This window comes from Alosa sapidissima, chromosome 5 (assembly GCF_018492685.1).
Source record: "Alosa sapidissima isolate fAloSap1 chromosome 5, fAloSap1.pri, whole genome shotgun sequence".
NCBI classification, from domain to species: domain Eukaryota; kingdom Metazoa; phylum Chordata; class Actinopteri; order Clupeiformes; family Clupeidae; genus Alosa; species Alosa sapidissima.
Genome location: NC_055961.1, coordinates 887,727 through 907,308, shown reverse-complemented (window position 1 = coordinate 907,308; position 19,582 = coordinate 887,727). Strand labels below are relative to the sequence as shown.

At 39.8% G+C, this 19,582-nt stretch overlaps 1 protein-coding gene and 1 long non-coding RNA gene across 3 annotated transcripts in view; one reads left to right on the top strand and one right to left on the bottom strand.

Moving 5' to 3' along the window:
• The window catches only part of acer3 (alkaline ceramidase 3), a 32,534-nt gene extending 20,557 nt beyond the window's left edge, over window positions 1-11,977 (bottom strand). Inside the window, exons 1-6 of one of the 2 annotated variants that reach the window (XM_042092076.1) lie at window positions 11,517-11,977; window positions 8,512-8,622; window positions 6,289-6,341; window positions 6,104-6,156; window positions 3,958-4,039; window positions 3,237-3,272 (exon numbers count right to left, since the gene is read on the bottom strand). In XM_042092076.1, coding sequence (XP_041948010.1) covers window positions 3,237-3,272; window positions 3,958-4,039; window positions 6,104-6,156; window positions 6,289-6,341; window positions 8,512-8,622; window positions 11,517-11,619 — 438 coding nt within the window. In that variant the 5' untranslated portion in view covers window positions 11,620-11,977. The remainder of the gene's footprint in view (window positions 1-3,236; window positions 3,273-3,957; window positions 4,040-6,103; window positions 6,157-6,288; window positions 6,342-8,511; window positions 8,623-11,516) is intronic. The other variant, XM_042092075.1, reaches the window with a different exon arrangement.
• On the top strand, window positions 2,764-3,190 carry LOC121709047. Its single transcript, XR_006031827.1, has 2 exons — window positions 2,764-2,819; window positions 3,106-3,190. It is a non-coding gene; the product is annotated as an uncharacterized LOC121709047 (long non-coding RNA).
• Window positions 11,978-19,582: the final 7,605 nt, after the last annotated feature.

Sequence of the window (19,582 nt, the reverse complement as noted above, 5' to 3'; positions counted from 1 at the left end):
TTTCTGTGAATATCTTGAGAACCGTAGGGCCTAGGATGACCAATTTTTTCCGTATGTTTGCCTTCAGGGGTCATCATAACCCATTCCATGTGCACACATGTGCATAAGCAGATACACACGCACACACATACATTCACAGTAATCATACGTATGACACATACTCACACAGTAGACATATGTACGCATGCATGCACATGCACGAACACAGGCACATACGCAGGCACACACACAAGCACGCACACACACACACACACACACACACACACACACACACATAAACATAAACATGTACACGCCCACATGCACACAAGAATTTCTCAGAATTATGAACAGGCAAGATGGGGGTGGGGTTGAATAAATACATGTGTTACATGTGAAATCTATGAAGTAATCATGTTTTGGTACTTGTTGTCTAGCAGATACCAGTGAGAATTGAGTGTGGATAATGCAATTTACTGAGACAGTTAGAATCATATAGGCCTTTCAGCGTGATTTATTTTTATGGAAAAAATGTGCTGGACTGGGCGGCGGTCATATTTTGTACCGCTCTGCGGTACATCTAGTTTTAAGTGCATCAAAATAAAATACAAAATACATAACCACGCCATGTATCAAAATAAAATACTGTATTTTTGTATTTTGAAAGTACTAAAAATACTCATGCATGATATCACTTTGCAAACCTTCCCTATTTTTCAATTTAATCTATTCCTTCATCAGTACACTGTGTTTGAGAGCAACAGCTTTTCTCTGCCTATGAGACATGTCATTACTTGCAAACAGTCAACAGATCAATATGCTGACTTGCCTGTTACATCTCACAGCCTAAAACCTGTATCAGAGATACACTCAAAAAGTCACAACTGAACTTGTCAAGTGGTTCAAAGTGGTTCTTATATCGTCTATGCATGCCCAGATTGATTAACCGACGGGTTGCCAGTTCGATCCCCGACCCAGTAGGAAAAATGTGGGCGGGGGAAAGTGGTTAGTGTTGCAGGGCAACCACATAACCGGTTCCATGTGTTCCGATTGGATGATTAAAGTTATCAATATTATGATACACAACAAGTCTGGGCAAATTATTAATTAAATACAATTTTCATCATGTTGCTTTAACCGATACATGAGGCAACTTGTTGCCGGGCAACCACATAACCGGTTCCATGTGTTCTAATTGGATGATTAAAGTCCTCAAGAAACGTGAGGTTGGTGTGTGTGTGAGCAACATACATGTTACTGATCTTGCACTGGATCATCTTCCTGAAGATTAATCTCAATGTTCTGATCACAACAACTCTGGGCAAATTACAAGTAAGCACCAGTCAGAGGCTGCATTCATTGTTTTGGACTTTTATGATGTCACTACAACTACAAAAATACACACCTATAAAGTATTTTGATACAAAATATAAAGCAATTTTTTCAACAAAATAAAATACAAATGACAACATACTATTTTGTATTTGAAATACTTATTTTAAATACATGTATCAGAATTTTTGTTATATGTATATACTTATATTTTACTCTTTCTGCTGTGCATGTTGTGTGTGATGTCTGTATGCTACTGAGACCTTGAATTTCCCTTTGGGGATCAATAAAGTATCTATCTATCTATCGAATACTGTCTATAATCAGTATACTGGCTGTTTGCTGCAGCAAATCAAACTAGGTAGTACCGATTTTTCTGTGCTTGTGTTTATATCAGTTTTGATCCAATTTGCCCGCTTTGCTATGTCACACACTCTACATGTCCACCAGCCCACCCAAATAAAGCAGCCTAACTTCGGCCCTGAGCCTAGTCGTTGTTTGATATTAACAGTAGGCCTAGGCTATATTGAGTTCCAACTGTGGTTTAACCCAAATGCAGCGCTATTTCAATCACTCTGGAAAGCCTGCTCAGCTCAGCCAGGTTCACTTGCTCCAGTAGCCACCTGTTAGATGGCACCAGAGTAAAGGAAATCACATCTACTCCGTTAAAAACATTCCTGGGGGAGAATCAACCCCCATGCCCCCATGCCTCTGATGCCCCCATGCCTCTGATGCCCTTGCCCCCATGCCTCTGACACCCTTGCCCCCATGCCTCTGATGCCCCCATGCCTCTGATGCCCCCATGCCTCTGATGTCCCCATGCCTCTGATGCCCCCATGCCTCTGATGCCCCCATGCCCCCATGCCTCTGATGCCCCCATGCCTCTGATGCCCCCATGCCTCTGATGCCCCCATGCCTCTGATGCCCCCATGCCTCTGATGTCCCCATGCCTCTGATGCCCCCATGCCTCTGATGCCCCCATGCCTCTGACACCCTTGCCCCCATGGCAAGTACATTTCCTACTACCCTTCACAGAATTCTGGTCCTTCAGAAGCGCTTTGCTAGAATTGCAACTCGATCTGAATTTATGCTGCATCTACTCCTTTATTCAAATAGCTTGAAGTCCTTATTATTTATGATATTAATATATTTCAAATGTGTTTTTATTTATGAGATATATTTAAGCAAAATAAATATTCCTGAGCACTTCATGTGTTTTAAAGCAAATGCCCAGGTTCATTCTTATGCAACTAGGCAAGCTGCAGCTCCTCAATTTCGTACTAGTCAAGCCCAATTATCTATACGCTACAGGGGTGCTAAACTGTGGAATAACTTTTCCCATCTAGCATTGAAATGTCGTACTATAAAAGGTTTGAAAAGATGTTTAAAAGCTCATTTAATTGCTGGCTTATAGCTGGTTAGCAATAGCACTTCTAGTTGTTTACATACATGCTCTGTTTTCTTTTCATGTCCTCTTTCATGACTTCAATGTGCACTATCTTTAGAAAGTTTACATGATGTATTTTTGTTTGTTTTGTTCAAACTTAATGCAGTGGTTTTATTTTAAGGTGGAGGTTTCATATAAGCCTGTTTGGGCGTTCTGCCTCTCCCTGCACTGTTTTTTTAATGGTAATTTATCTGTATTTATGAGATTAATACAGGTAATTTATTAATAATTTATCTTTTAAAATGTGCTAAATTAATAAAGACTAAATACTAAAGATCATCCTATAGCGAAAGCATACCATGATGGTGAGATCATCCTGTAGCGAAAGCTGAACTCTGTCCCTATAGATAAAAGCATACCATGATGGCGAGATCATTCTTCTCACCTACACCTTTGAATATTGCGCTCTAGTCATCCACACTTTCACACTTTCAAAAAGACTAGTTGTTACAATCTGTATAAAGTACGTTTAGCTTACCTGATGAAAAATAGGCTCTTTCCATTGCAAATAAACCTAAAAATGTTTAAACATATATAGAACTCAGTTATTATAAACATCAATAGAACTCAGGAATTATAAACATCAATATAGCTGAGTTATTATAAACAACAATAGAACTCAGTTATTATAAACATCAATATAACTGAGTTATTACAAACACAAATATAACTCGGTTATTATAAGTATATATACTCTTTTGATCCCGTGAGGGAAATTTGGTCTCTGCATTTATCCCAATCCGTGAATTAGTGAAACACACACAGCACACAGTGAAGTACACACTAACCCAGAGCAGTGAGCTGCCTGCTACAGCGGCGCTCGGGGAGCAGTGAGGGGTTAGGTGCCTTGCTCAAGGACACTTCAGCCGTGGATGTGGGCATGGGAGAGCAGTGCTCAACCACTTTCCCCCGCCCACATTTTTCCTACTGGGTCGGGGATCGAACTGGCAACCCGTCGGTTACAAGCCCGAAGCCCTAAACAGTAGGCCACGGCTGCTCCAAATAAACATAAATATAACTCAGTTATTATAAATATCAATATAATACGACTCAGTTATTATAAACATCAATATAACATAACTCAGTTAGTTAGTACATGTGTGGAGAACCAAAGATTACACATGAATCTGGTGAAGCTCCAACAGCTCCACTTACCAAACTTACTGAGATGCTGAAGAGCAGCAAAAGGCTCCACTTACCAAACTTACTGAGATGCTGAACAGCAGCAAAAGGCTTATTGGGAGATAGTTGATGGCATTCTCTTGCTTGAAGCATTCATATCTGTGATCACAATCGAAAGGAGAAAAACTATGATTATGTCCTTTATATTATTACCTCAAAACAAAGGGAGAGAAATTCAGATATTTCAGAATATAACATATTGCAGGTTTGATATGAAACAAAAAAATGGAAGGATACAACACCGAAAATTATTATTTAATTCATTTAAAATTAAAGCTTAATAGCATAGGCCACATCCTGCCTGTGAGCTAAACTGTTACACGTATCTTTGATGTCAATACATTGTATTGGTGGTGTGTAGGTCTAATTGAGTGCATGTCACTCTAAGACGTTCATGAGGGAGGAAGTCACAGTTATGGGCTACTGATATGTGTGGATGCTCTTCATAAGCACCACCTACTCCCCAGCTCCACCTTACAGTGGTTTCACTTCAAATAATGACATACTGTCTAGCGGGGATAGAGTTTCTCCCCCAGTTTTAATCTGGGAGGGTAGTCCCCTGAGGGTGCTGGGTTTAAACTGGGAGGGTAGTCCCCTGAGGGTGCTGGGTGGTTTAAACTGGGAGGGTAGTCCCCTGAGGGTGCTGGGTGGTTTAAACTGGGAGGGTAGTCCCCTGAGGGTGCTGGGTGGTTTAAACTGGGAGGGTAGTCCCCTGAGTGTGCTGGGTTTTAACTGGGAGGTTTAAACTGGGAGGGTAGTACCCTGAGTGTGCTGGGTTTAAACTGGGAGGGTAGTCCCCTGAGGGTACTGGGTGGTTTAAACTGGGAGGGTAGTCCCCTGAGGGTGCTGGGTGGTTTAAACTGGGAGGGTAGTACCCTGAGGGTGCTGGGAGGTTTAAACTGGGAGGGTAGTCCCCTGAGTGTGCTGGGTTTTAACTGGGAGGTTTAAACTGGGAAGGTAGTACCCTGAGTGTGCTGGGTTTAAACTGGGAGGGTAGTACCCTGAGTGTGCTGGGTTTAAACTGGGAGGGTAGTCCCCTGAGGGTGCTGGGTTTAAACTGGGAGGGTAGTCCCCTGAGGGTGCTGGGTGGTTTAAACTGGGAGGGTAGTACCATGAGGGTGCTGGGTTTAAACTGGGAGGGTAGTCCCCTGAGGGTGCTGGGTTTAAACTGGGAGGGTAGTCCCCTGAGGGTACTGGGTGGTTTAAACTGGGAGGGTAGTCCCCTGAGGGTGCTGGGTTTAAACTGGGAGGGTAGTCCCCTGAGGGTACTGGGTGGTTTAAACTGGGAGGGTAGTCCCCTGAGGGTGCTGGGTGGTTTAAACTGGGAGGGTAGTACCCTGAGGGTGCTGGGTTTAAACTGGGAGGGTAGTACCATGAGGGTGCTGGGTGGTTTAAACTGGGAGGGTAGTACCCTGAGGGTGCTGGGAGGTTTAAACTGGGAGGGTAGTCCCCTGAGTGTGCTGGGTTTTAACTGGGAGGTTTAAACTGGGAGGGTAGTACCCTGAGTGTGCTGGGTTTAAACTGGGAGGGTAGTACCCTGAGGGTGCTGGGTTTAAACTGGGAGGTTTAAACTGGGAGGGTAGTACCCTGAGTGTGCTGGGTTTAAACTGGGAGGGTAGTACCCTGAGGGTGCTGGGTTTAAACTGGGAGGGTAGTACCCTGAGGGTGCTGGGTTTAAACTGGGTGGTTTAAACTGGGAAGGTAGTACCCTGAGTGTGCTGGGTTTAAACTGGGAGGTTTAAACTGGGAAGGTAGTACCCTGAGTGTGCTGGGTTTAAACTGGGAGGTTTAAACTGGGAAGGTAGTACCCTGAGTGTGCTGGGTTTAAACTGGGAGGTTTAAACTGGGAGGGTAGTACCCTGAGTGTGCTGCTGTTTCCTGTCTCATGGTAGAGCCAGAGAACTTCCTCTGAACAGAGCCATGCCGCCAAATACAAAATAAGTTGGCTTTAAAAATATTTCTCTTTTGTGTATTTTTGACTTAAGTGGTCTTGACAGAAAGTGCTTTCAATGTTCCTTAAATGCTATCTTTATGGTTGGACTCCATGGGCAATGATTCACACACTCTGAAAGAGCACACGCCATTCATCAAACGACAAGAGCACTTACAAATGGTATACAATGACATAACAGGTTAGACGTACACAGAGGAAGAAGCACTTACATACAATACACAAAGACACAACAGCTGTAGATCATTGGCAACTCATCCAGCAACTGCAAGATAACAACAACAGCACGTGTTAGGAGCAAAGTGAACGCCAAATGTTTCTGTTAACATTTAGGTTATTTAGCAACAAACAGGGCATAGAGTTCAGGAGACTGAGGGGAGAGAAGGGGGAGGCTGACCTGCATCTCATACTTCAGTGTCATATGGAAGCACCAGGAACCGATGCCAACCGCTAAGAAACACAGACACAACCAAGAATCAACGATTAGCGGAGTGCACCACACGTACAGGCCAAACGATTAGCGGAGTGCACCACACGTACAGGCCAAACGGATGCGTTCTGTACATTATTCAAATTAGTTCACGAGGGGACATTTCACATGAACTCTCTGTACTCCGTGAGTGTTTACATACAAACCGGCATATTGAGGAGCCAGGAGGCCGGACAAAATCAGATTGTCTGAGAAAGCCAGGCTCAAATTATTTTTTTCATTTTGTTGTCATATGAGATGGGGAAAGAATTAGTGAGGGGTTTATGGACATGTACTTCTATTATCCTGTAACTCACCTGTACCACTGTGATATGAAATTTCAAGGCCCGAAATTAGAAATGGGTGTATCTTAGGATCTAAATGTGATAGAAATATAAACTAAATATGTTTTTCCATGTTTCTGGGCATGAGAAACGTATCTATAGCATTGATAGCACTCTAAGAGGTCAACATCATTACGTGCAGTGATGCAAACAAACAACAAAATGAAAACAATATTTTGAGCCTGGCTTTATCAGACAATCTGATTTTGTTTTTTTTAAATGTATGCAAAGTAGTGCATTTTTAATGAGATAAGGCCTAATTTGCATATTTAAACATTAAAATATAAAAAAACAGATCTTAAATTAAAGCTTAGGTCATCAAGAACAAACCCTGAAAGTTTCATGCTTCTTTCACAAAAAGCAAGATTGTCCCTATTTTAAGAGCTTAACAGCCCCACTAATTAATCAACGAATCGTTTCGCCAAAATGTCTACCCTGCCTGGTGGTAAAACTGGCGAGACACTTTGTCCCGCCTCGGTGTGTGTGAAAAGCCGTTCTGTGAATAAGGTACAGAAATTGGAGGGAAATTCGGCAGTGTAAAAGGGGCTAATGACTCACTCTGGTGCAGGGCCCGCCACACAACTAGTAGAGAGGGAATCTACAGACTTCCCTTCCACAGGTCACCCATAACCCTGGATATATTTAGTAGTTTAACAGCAGCACAGGTCACCGATAATCCTGGATATATTAAGTAGTTTAACAGCAGCAGTTCAACAATATGGAATACATTTGGAACAGACCAAACACATCACAGCTGCTGTTACACCCTAATAAGGCATATGAGACTCAGGGCTGATCCAGACCGGGTGTGGCATGAATGTGGCATGAACGTGGCGTGTCTGTTGCGTGTCATTTGCGTGCCACGCAGCTGACACGCTCACACCACGTGCCTGGTCTGAAACAGCCCTTACCGTCTCCATCAGTGTAAAAGCTTGTAATTCACATTTCATTGATTACTGATTTGACTGGACAATCAGTAACACAAATTCAATACATGCTTAAAAAGTGTTGATAGCCACTAGATCACTGAACCGTGGTAAATAAAGAGCTTAAAACTAATGCTGAAACCAAATTCTCATTGTAAGGTATTACTAAAGTCAACAGGTGGTCTTGTCCATGGCTTACAGCAGATACGTATCTATTCCTGGAAATGTCAGATAACTGACAGATTTAATAATAGTCTATGCGTGGAAACTTCCACGGACTGTATTTGTTTTAAAAATAAATGATCTATGCCTGGTCCAAATGATCCAATAACTGTCATTTTTAAAAAATACTCTCTGCCTGGAAATGTCCAAGAACAGTAATACAAATGCGCCTTTCAGGGGATATTTAAGTGTATGTGGCCTGATGGTGGAACGAGCTGCATAGCGTTGCTTTAAGCACACTGTTCTCTGATGGTGCTAAGTGCACCGTTCCCTGATGGTGCTAAGTGCACTGTTCCCTGATGGTGGAATGAGCATAGTGTTGCTTTAAGGTACTTGAGTAAAGGAGTAAATGATTGTGTCCAAACTTTTGACTGGTAGTGTATACTATAATATATACTAATATATACTATAATAAATACTAACATATACTGTAATATATACTATAATATATACTAAAATATACTGTAATATATACTATAATATATGCTAATACTGTATATACTGTAATATATATTGTAAAATATACTAATGTCTTCTCTTGCACTGGAAGCTGGAATGTTGCTCCTCATTGTAAGTCGCTTTAAAATAAATTTTACAGGACAACAGGATATTTTACAGGACAAAATATGAATGAAGTTCTGCGAGGCCTGTATGCTCACCAGCGAGGCCCAGGAAAGAGTAGACATAGCGGACCTCTAGGCCATTCCTGAGCGTCTGCAAGGCTCCATAGATGGGAGGTAGGATCATAATCAGATTACTGACTGTGTTCCCTGCGTGGAGAGAAACAACAAGATTGATCAGGACACTGATTCATAGCAAATCAAACGAGATTGATCAGGACACTGATTCATTGCAAATCAAATGATATTGATCAGGACACTGATTCATAGCAAATCAAATGAGATTGATCAGGACACTGGAACAGAACTAATCAAACGTAAGGATGATGTCATATCCTCAACAGAGGTGAGGATACAGCCTGTAGCAGTGTGGCTACCCGTTACATACATACAGCCTGTAGTAGTGTGGCTACTCGTTACATACATACAGCCTGTAGCAGTGTGGCTACCCGTTACATACAGCCTGTAGCAGTGTGGCTACCCGTTACATACATACAGCCTGTAGCAGTGTGGCTACCCGTTACGGCTACAGTTCATTCATACAGGAGTTCAACAAACAGAACGGACAACGCAATTTACAAACACACTTTATTTGCATACACAAACGGCATCCAGCAGAGTTGTAACGACAACTGCAAAACACAACCCCATACAGGACAATGTTAGTTAAGAGCCTTACTTTTAGGGTCTTGCAAAAGTAATACGATTACTTAATTCCCTGCCCTGTCACTGCAAGCGCCTCATGCTAAATACAGTACAGTACAGTCATGTGGATCCTTGTTTTAGTATCTTTCATTTTCATTGAAAGATCATCTTCATTTCATTTCATTTTAGTCATTCATGTAGATTTGTTTTTTGTTTGTTATCATCCTGTTTATGTTTATCTTGTTGTGTGTGGTGTCATAAGCTACTAGGACCTTAAATTTCCCCTTGGGGATCAATAAAGTATCTATCTATCTATCTATCTATCTATCTATCTATTTATCTTTTCATATAAGCTAATGATAAGCCTACATCTTTTAATCACATACTGATCCAAAAAATACCGTGGGAGGCCTAGCCTGCATCTTTTAACCACACACTGATACAAAAAAAATACCAAAGGAGGACTAGTCTACATCTTTTAACCACATACTGATACCGTTAAGTGCCGTTAACGGTCAATTATACATTAAGTACAGAGTGCTCAAAACTGGAGACCGGATCACCCATGTTAGTGAGGAGTCAACTGGTTTATGTATTATTCTGATGTGAATGGCTACAGTCATACTTACATGGTCAGTGGACAAGAAGGGGACAACACTGTTGCTCACACTGAGACATACATCACGTCATGAAACACACATCACGTCATGAGACATACATCACATCATAAGACATGCATCACGTCATGAGACATGCATCACGTCATGAGACATACATCACGTCATGAAACACACATCACGTCGCGTCAGCAGATGCCCATCCTTCCACCACAGTGCCCCTGAACTAAAGCGAAGAAACACGACTCCCAAACAAAGGACTCCATTGATGCCAGAGGGCCATGTCAACCATTGTACTTTGCTGAGGTTTTGAAAACTGAGAGTGCCCACACAAAGGCCTGGACGGTCCAACGCAGAGTCTGAGACCAGCATGGCTGCAGGCTGTGCTTTGTTTTGCTCCGTTATGCCTTGTTTTCAAAGCAAGCACCACCATTCATGACCACCTCACATTCCTCTAACCACCATCTCCATGGTTTTGTCAACAAATGTAAAACTAAAATGCCCATTACAACTAGGCCTAAATGCACTTTGAAATGGTTTGGAGCTATGATTAGAGGACATGATTAAAAAGACTATTTGTTGACTCTTCCTGCTATTTATTTAGCTTCCCCTACAAATGTTTGTTTGATGCATGTAATCGATATTGAGATGTCAAGAGAAATAAAAAAATAAAAAAAACACCTTATTACTGCATAGCCTACAAGTGAGTGATCTCACAGTGTGCATATTAACATTAGTGGGTAAATAAAGTACTGTAGTATAGGGTAGGCTGTGTTAAGGTCAACGTGTTCTTCTCAGATAACAAATCTAGATTCTAGAAAAACAGATATCTTCCGGTCAATTGTTCATATCTGGGTTAAATGAAACCGCACTGTGAATACCGCACAGGTTCGTTTTCTAAAGGATGTGGGCTGACAACTGAACACATCCGTCTCGGTTCGGATCAAGGTCGAACGTGTTCAAGAGTGCGCTAACTTAACCCTTATGCCTGCTATCTGGCTCCCCACTCCCCAATGTTATAACTTTTCACCGGCCATATAATCGGCTACAGCAGCAAAGTGTTTGTTTTGGAGTGTACAAACAGCATGTGTGCAAAGTACCTTGCAGTGTACACTCCCTTTGATGGTTTCCAGGATAATGTGACATTAGGCTACCAGCTCTGGGTGGGACCCGCTTTAGGGATCAGGTTATGCACCCTAGGCAAATATTTGTAACAGTTCATTTAGGATACAGTTGACTGAAAATGTAAGTTATTGATCAACATAAATTCGCTTGCTGACGTTGAACATGATGTTAAAGGCTCTCATACTTCTCTTTTTAATGGTCGCGTAATTGCCTTTCGATTCTCCTATTTAAGTGGGACTAGCTAATGCTGCAAAATATTAATTTAGGTTTCTGGAGGGCTAACATGCCTAATTTAAGACAGATAATCCAGAAGTTCCAAACGGAAAGTAATATGATAATAGAGAGTGAGAGAGGGGGAGAGAGAGAGAGAGACTATTAATTTCACATGAATCAAGTGGTGTTAACTTCGGAGCTAATTCATCGTAAAAGAATGCTGCTCCTGCAGCCTGTGTCTTTGTTTATGTTAGCGCCTAGCCTCCGCTGCAGTTAGTTGTGTTTAGTCAGTTCTCGAAGCATTCGGAATGGTGAAATGTGTTTTCAATGTGACAGCTGAGATTCTTCAAAAGACATGGCCTGAAGTACGGCAACACGTCCGTGTAGGACCTATCATAGAAATACTAAAACGCGCTCTGAAACGTTCGTGTATGTCCTACTTACAGAATTCGGCGATGTAGAATGACACGACATAGTTCTCTTCACACCAATCAAGTGTAGATGTTGGCTTCCCCCAGAATCCTTGCCTGTCCATCGAAGGAGCCATGATGGAAAGAAAGCTGTTTTCTGAGCGAGGGAGGGGCTGAATCTTCACACTAGCCTAACGGATTTCTGATTCCACGCCGCCACAACATGAGCGCAAAAGCAGGTGTGATTCCACATGCTGACGCTAGCAAATCCCACTATTGCCACTAGGAAAGGTGGACAGATAACATCGAGAAAAGCAGGTTCAATGTCTAAACGCTCTCCGACGGTTTTCTCGGTGCAGTTCAAATCTTATTCGCTAGTGGTAACGTTTGGTGAGCATTTTGTCAGTCCATTACGGAAGGATTTCTGTCTGCTTAGCGCACGAAACTTCCAGTGGGCTTTCCCTTTCAGACCTCAGGCTACATTTGACTGCTCTGCTGTAGACATTCGATATCTCCGCCTGAGATCTGAAATGCTTTAGCTGTAGCTCAGCCTGAAGGACCAGAACTGCCACCATAGGCCCAAGATGAGGACCGATAAGCAATGACTGTACTGTACTAGCTATAGGGCATAAACACTTGTCCCGTGACATTGCGCCGTCACACATCCACCTTCACTATTTTGAATATGTATTTCCATTGCTATTGATTGGATTGGCATTGTTATGCCTTATTGCTATTCTCCTTAATGTAGTCTTACCAACCTTTTTAATTGTTTAGCCTACTGTTAAATGTAACTTTGTATTGTTGATATTTGTAGGGCCTAGGCTATGTCCCTTTGGACAAGCGTCTGCTAGCCTACCATAACCATAACCTGATGTCTACAGGCCAACTGAACTTCTGGACTTGAGTTGGCCCTCTCTGATCTAGCCTGTTTTACCACCTATCAAGCTACCATGCTATCAAGTTATAACTATAAATAGACAAGGCTTTATTTAATATTTTAAAATTTAAAATACGACTGTCCCTCATTTTCAATGATGCCGAGATAGCAATCAAAATGAAATAGGAATAAATAAATAGTATGCTAGGCTATAAGCAATAATAGTATGCTACACAATGAAAACAATCAAAACAAAATAATCAAGAATAAAAGTATGCTACACAATGAAAACAATCAAAACAAAATAAGCAATAATAAAAGAAAAACCTAAAGTTGACAGGATAATGATGTGAATGATGATCCGATGATGGTGATGTGATGTAAATGATGATGATCTAGGAAGGTTTGTGATTACAGATCTAAATTAGCCATAGAGTTCATTTTTGCAGTGCACTGAAGATTATCAGGAAGTTGGCTACTTTGTAGCAAAAGGCTGACTTCCCCATCTTAGAAGGAATATGAGGAACCTTGAGCATCAAACAGTCATGTGATCAATTCCAGTCAAGCCTAGTTTAAATATGAGATTGTAACTTTACAACAAAAGCTTTAGTGTGGAATCAGGATTTTCATTGTTCAGTTGAGAGCACGCTCATATTACCTACACTGGCAGACTTTTGGACTTCCGGGTGATGGGTGGTGTGGAGTCAATTGAAAACTGTTCTTGGAATGACAAAGCTATGTGAATATTTTCATGATATTCATATGTCAGTGTCAATTTATTTATAGATATCAGGTAACTTCAGGTGCGTCTGGCGTGCATCTGTCATGGATGCGCTGTCTACTCTAAGCACATGACGTCTGTCATGGATGCACTGTCTACTCTAAGCACGTGACTTTCGCTCAACGTCTCATCAAGAAATATCAAAACCTTTTGAAACAGGCTACATCTATTTCATAAAATGTGATATTCCAAAACCTTCATGTGATGCACAGTGAAAGTCACAGGGAGAACACGGACCAACGATGATGAATCAAAGAGTCACATGCACCTGAACAAGACCCATACCATTCAATGTATTACAGTCATTAGAGTCTATTTGAATGGATGCACAGCCATTAGAGTCTATTTGAATGGATGCACAAAGATTGATTTCAGCGTTCTACTGTTAACAGAGGTGGACATCCGGGGTTCAGAAAGTAAAAGTCCTGCCAAGTATCCAACCATTTAGTAAACCAGCTCATCCTAATTAGCAGCCCGGTAGATCAGATGATTAGTGATATCACCTGTGTTAAGTGCACAAGTGGAAGGAATATATGACAGGACTTTTACTTCCTGGACCCGGGAGGTCTGCCCCTGACTGTTAACACCTTATGGCCCAGAATACAGCAACACCCCCATTAGCCAACCAAACAGTATGACGTTTGTCCACTAGATGGCAGTATTGCATAGTTACATGCAAAGCCGTATAGAGAGTTTGGCCAACTAGGGAATCTGTTCTGAGCTATCCCATTATGCGATTGGTTCCGAGGTGGTCACGTGGTTCGTGGACGCCATATTAGATCCATCAGATCCCCATTGACATAATGTAGTGAATAATGGAAAACATATAATACATGATTACAAAATTAACATAAATTAACTAACTGAGAAAACATTGGAGAACTCTTGCAATTATTACACTGTATACAAAAGCAAATGCACACATGCACATACTCATTTACATTCACAAAGTATGTAAGCAATAGGCAAAAACTGTAATTCACCGTCTTGCGAAGTGGGTTGGTCTCTCTGATAATATTTTTAACTGATTTCAAACCTACATCACTGACAGAGATTTGTATGTTAGTCTAGGGCAGGGTTTCTCAAACTTTTTCAAATAAAGGACCACTTAACCAACAAAAAAGAAATGCATGGACCACCTAGCTAAAAAAAAAAAGATTAGACCTACTATTAGCCTACACAATAGGCCTACTCACTGACCTTGCTTATTGTCTTTGCACTGGTTATTGTGTCAGAGGACTCATATGATTTAAACTGGCTTATCTTTACAGAGACAGTGTTGCAGAACTGTTTGGATTTGCATATAAGTTGGTTCAATATTGCAAACAACTCATCTATATTATATTTTACCACGTCTGCTCGCGGACCACTTGGGATAGCTTGCGGACCACCAGTGGTCCCCGGACAACACTTTGAGAAACACTGGTCTAGGGGATCATGTGTCTTCCACAGCTATGCAGACGATACCCAATTATATATTTCTGTGGAGCCAACAAACCCAGATGGCCTTTGCTCCCTTATCACATGCTTAACCTCCATTAATAAGTGAATGAGCAACAGTGGTTGGACCAAAATCAAAGCGAGACACCGTTCTGAGTAAACTTGGGAGGACCAAATCAAAGCAAGACACCGTTCTAAGTAAACTTGGGAGGACCAAATCAAAGCAAGACACCGTTCTAAGTAAACTTGGGAACCTGATACCCTGGAAATCCAGAGTTCTCGCAAGAGCACAATTTAAATTGTGTCTGCAAGACACTCTGGCAATGAGTAATGATGCACGTTACTTTTGCCCCTTGCATCGCAGGGAACCAATCACATTGGTGTATCTAATATAGGCGGGCCAGAGGAGAGCTAAACAGATGACGACAGCGCTGCAACGTTGGAGGTCAGTAAACACTGGTCGTAGTCTTATCCAATTGCATCGAAGTTCGGAATCATTCAGAATAAACATTAGTCTAGTGTTATCCAATTGCGTGCAGTGAGATTTTCAAATTGGTGCCGCCCCTCAAGTTGGGCCATTACAGTGCTCATAGCCAGACCCTTAATCTTTCTAGATTACCAGGGTCTGGATTTTCCAGGCTAGGAACTTGACACACCAGGTCAAATAACAAATAAAAGTAACAAGCCTAGGTGTCATCTTACTGTAGATACAGAGTTAAATGTCAAGCCCCATATTAGTAAAGTGTCCCAGACAGCTTATTGTCAAAGTGCAGTGTTTTTAACTCAACAAGATGCAGAGAAATTAATCCATGCCTTTATCACTAGTAGGTTAGACTACTGCAAAGCACTTTTTACTGATCATCCAAGAAAGTTTATAAAGAAATTGGAACAGAACTCTGCTGCTAGACTTTTAGAGTTTGTCTCGATTGTTTACACACATTTTCTGAAAGCATGCCTCATGCTATTAGAACTCTACACACAAATCCAAAAACAGATTACACTAATTCTCAGTGTTTGACTCAATTTCCTAAACCACATTTTGCAAAACACCACACACAATTTTCTACCTAACATGCAAAAATCAAAAGTCTAACAGGAAGTTTGAAAAAGTAGTTTTTTAAACACAACCTATCAAAATGCCACGCTTATTTACCAGTTATTCACACTCAGTGCTCAATGTATAAACACTCTAGTACTTTACTGAACAGCACCCGGTCATTGCCTTAGTATAGGAATAGATACTCTCTATATAGGTATAGACCCTTTCTATTTGTTCCTATAGGATTTCCTTTTGAAATGTTCAGAACCAATGCATTTTGCTTTCTTTTTTCTTGCTGTAAAATACTGTATTCACAAAGGCAAATGATTTGGGATTTGGTTTCAATATTGCTTTCATGTTTACTGTGTATTTCAACGTATCTCTGTTGCATCCATAATGTTACATTATGACAAAAGTGTTTATAATGTGAGGTAATTTTTTTGCTTTAGAGATGTCTTTATGACATTTTGAATGTTGTGTGTCATTTTGCTGGAGATCTGAGGCATTTAAAAAAGTCGTCAATGTACTACATTACATTACATTTAGCAGACACTTCTCTAGAGGTCTGGTCTTATGTGTCGTGTTTGGTCTGTATATTATTGTCCTCTAAATTATCCTCTAATCCTACTTGAACAATATTTCTGGAAAAAAATCAAGCATGCACTATATCCTGGGAAAACTTGTTTTGTCAAACATGTTTTGTATTGAAAACATTAGTGTCTAACTGATTCAACCGTAATCACATCATATCAAGGATAGGTTTGTGATATGACAACAAAATAGAGTTTTGATAAATAGTTGTATAGTTTTGACTGAAGGGTTTCATTTTGCAAAAGAGCTAAGGGACTCTGCTAATTGTGTAGTGTTTTGAAAAAAAAAAAAAAACCTTTGCTAGTCTGGCCACTTATCTGATGTGTGCATTCCAGGGATGGCAATCTCTTGTGTGTGTGTGTGTGTGTGTGTGTAATCTCTTGTCTGCCGCACATGAATAAAGTGATGAGGGTATCGACGTGGCAGCGGCCTGGTCTTGTCCTGCCGTGCTCAGAGTACTCATAACCCATCACCCACCCCCCAGCTGCCGTGCTCAGAGTACTCATAACCCATCACACCCCCTCCCCAGCGAGAGACCCAGTTAGAGACTTAGTTTCAAACATTAGTTATGTAGTCGTATACTAGTAACTGTGGTTGTGCTTAGTGCTATACTCAAAAGAAACATTAAAATGTATTGAAAGAAAAACACATTAAACATATCGAACATTAGTTATGTAGTCGTATACTAGTAACTGTGGTTGTGCTTAGTGCTATACTCAAAAGAAACATTAAAATGTATTGAAAGAAAAACACATTAAACATATCGAACATTAGTTATGTAGTCGTATACTAGTAACTGTGGTTGTGCTTAGTGCTATACTCAAAAGAAACATTGAAATGTATTGAAAGAAAAACAAATTAAACATATCGAACATTAGTTATGTAGTCGTATACTAGTAACTGTGGTTGTGCTTAGTGCTATACTCAAAAGAAACATTAAAATGTATTGAAAGAAAAACAAATTAAACATATCGAACATTAGTTATGTAGTCGTATACTAGTAACTGTGGTTGTGCTTAGTGCTATACTCAAAAGAAACATTAAAATGTATTGAAAGAAAAACACATTAAACATATCGAACATTAGTTATGTAGTCGTATACTAGTAACTGTGGTTGTGCTTAGTGCTATACTCAAAAGAAACATTAAAATGTATTGAAAGAAAAACACATTAAACATATCGAACATTAGTTATGTAGTCGTATACTAGTAACTGTGGTTGTGCTTAGTGCTATACTCAAAAGAAACATTGAAATGTATTGAAAGAAAAACAAATTAAACATATCGAACATTAGTTATGTAGTCGTATACTAGTAACTGTGGTTGTGCTTAGTTCTATACTCAAAAGAAACATTAAAATGTATTGAAAGAAAAACAAATTAAACATATCGAACATTAGTTATGTAGTCGTATACTAGTAACTGTGGTTGTGCTTAGTGCTATACTCAAAAGAAACATTAAAATGTATTGAAAGAAAAACACATTAAACATATCGAACATTAGTTATGTAGTCGTATACTAGTAACTGTGGTTGTGCTTAGTGCTATACTCAAAAGAAACATTAAAATGTATTGAAAGAAAAACACATTAAACATATCGAACATTAGTTATGTAGTCGTATACTAGTAACTGTGGTTGTGCTTAGTGCTATACTCAAAAGAAACATTAAAATGTATTGAAAGAAAAACACATTAAACATATCGAACATTAGTTATGTAGTCGTATACTAGTAACTGTGGTTGTGCTTAGTGCTATACTCAAAAGAAACATTAAAATGTATTGAAAGAAAAACACATTAAACATATCGAACATTAGTTATGTAGTCGTATACTAGTAACTGTGGTTGTGCTTAGTGCTATACTCAAAAGAAACATTAAAATGTATTGAAAGAAAAACACATTAAACATATCGAACATTAGTTATGTAGTCGTATACTAGTAACTGTGGTTGTGCTTAGTGCTATACTCAAAAGAAACATTAAAATGTATTGAAAGAAAAACACATTAAACATATCGAACATTAGTTATGTAGTCGTATACTAGTAACTGTGGTTGTGCTTAGTGCTATACTCAAAAGAAACATTAAAATGTATTGAAAGAAAAACACATTAAACATATCGAACATTAGTTATGTAGTCGTATACTAGTAACTGTGGTTGTGCTTAGTGCTATACTCAAAAGAAACATTAAAATGTATTGAAAGAAAAACACATTAAACATATCGAACATTAGTTCAAGGAAAAAAAAAAGAGTACTCATAATTGTGTTTTGTTTAATCTTTTATTGGAAAAACATGGTAATGACTCTTTCAGTGTCTCGCCATTGAAACATGTGAACAAACATATTTTATGAAAGGCCTTGAAGATTTTTTTGTTTTGCTTTTTAAACCAAGAAAACTCAGGTTGCATCAGTGCGGTGGGTTATTTCAACAAGGAATGGTTTTGACATGGGCAACCCTGATCTTACAACCATGTCAAATTATTTTCACTTCAAGATAACCCCATAACATTCCCCAAAACTGAATATACTGTATTTGTGTTTTACAGTGAAATTGCTTTGCAATATTCAGTTTTCAGAGAAGACCTGAGAGGAATGCATGCATTACCCTGGGGAGCATACTTAACCCTTAAAGGAGTACGGAATGTTGAGAAATTAACGTTCTAAAGAATATCTGGGTTCATTGAATTCAACATAGAATTTTAGAACCTTCAATTGTTGCGGAACTTAGAACGTTCAAAAACCTACACCTTTAAGGGTTAATATATTGCACATATAATGCACACATTACCCTGGGGAGCATACTTACAGTTTTTTCTGATTGCTTAAGCACATTTTTTGTAACTATGGCTTTTTTTGCAAAACTCTACACACAAATGGCAAAACCTCTCACCCAATCAGCAAAACATTGTAGTTCTCTTGCAAAAGCTAACACACCTTGCTTAACTCTTCACACCTTCGTAAAAATTGTGTTTTCGTATCTAACAGTAAACACAAGCCATCACAATAGTAAGCACACAATGTGCCAACAACACTGATGGTATGAATAAAAAACACATCTGGCTTTTGCTTTCTCTGTGCACAAGGTAGACTATGTCAGTTTGAGGTCATACTTTTGTCATAGTTCTGTAAACATACAGGGATCCCAACTTCAAGTATTAGTGTTTATTTACACACATCAAAACAAACACAAGTGTGTTTTTCCAAGTCAAAACACAAAATATCATTTCACTGAGACAAAACAAATCAGTCTACATCGGGTCATCTCTCAAAATTCTGTCTACATCACATGCAATGTCCTAGTCCAAGGCACCGGGAAAAATATATTCTGGAATGACGTATCCAGGCCTGACATGACAATATCCCCACATGTA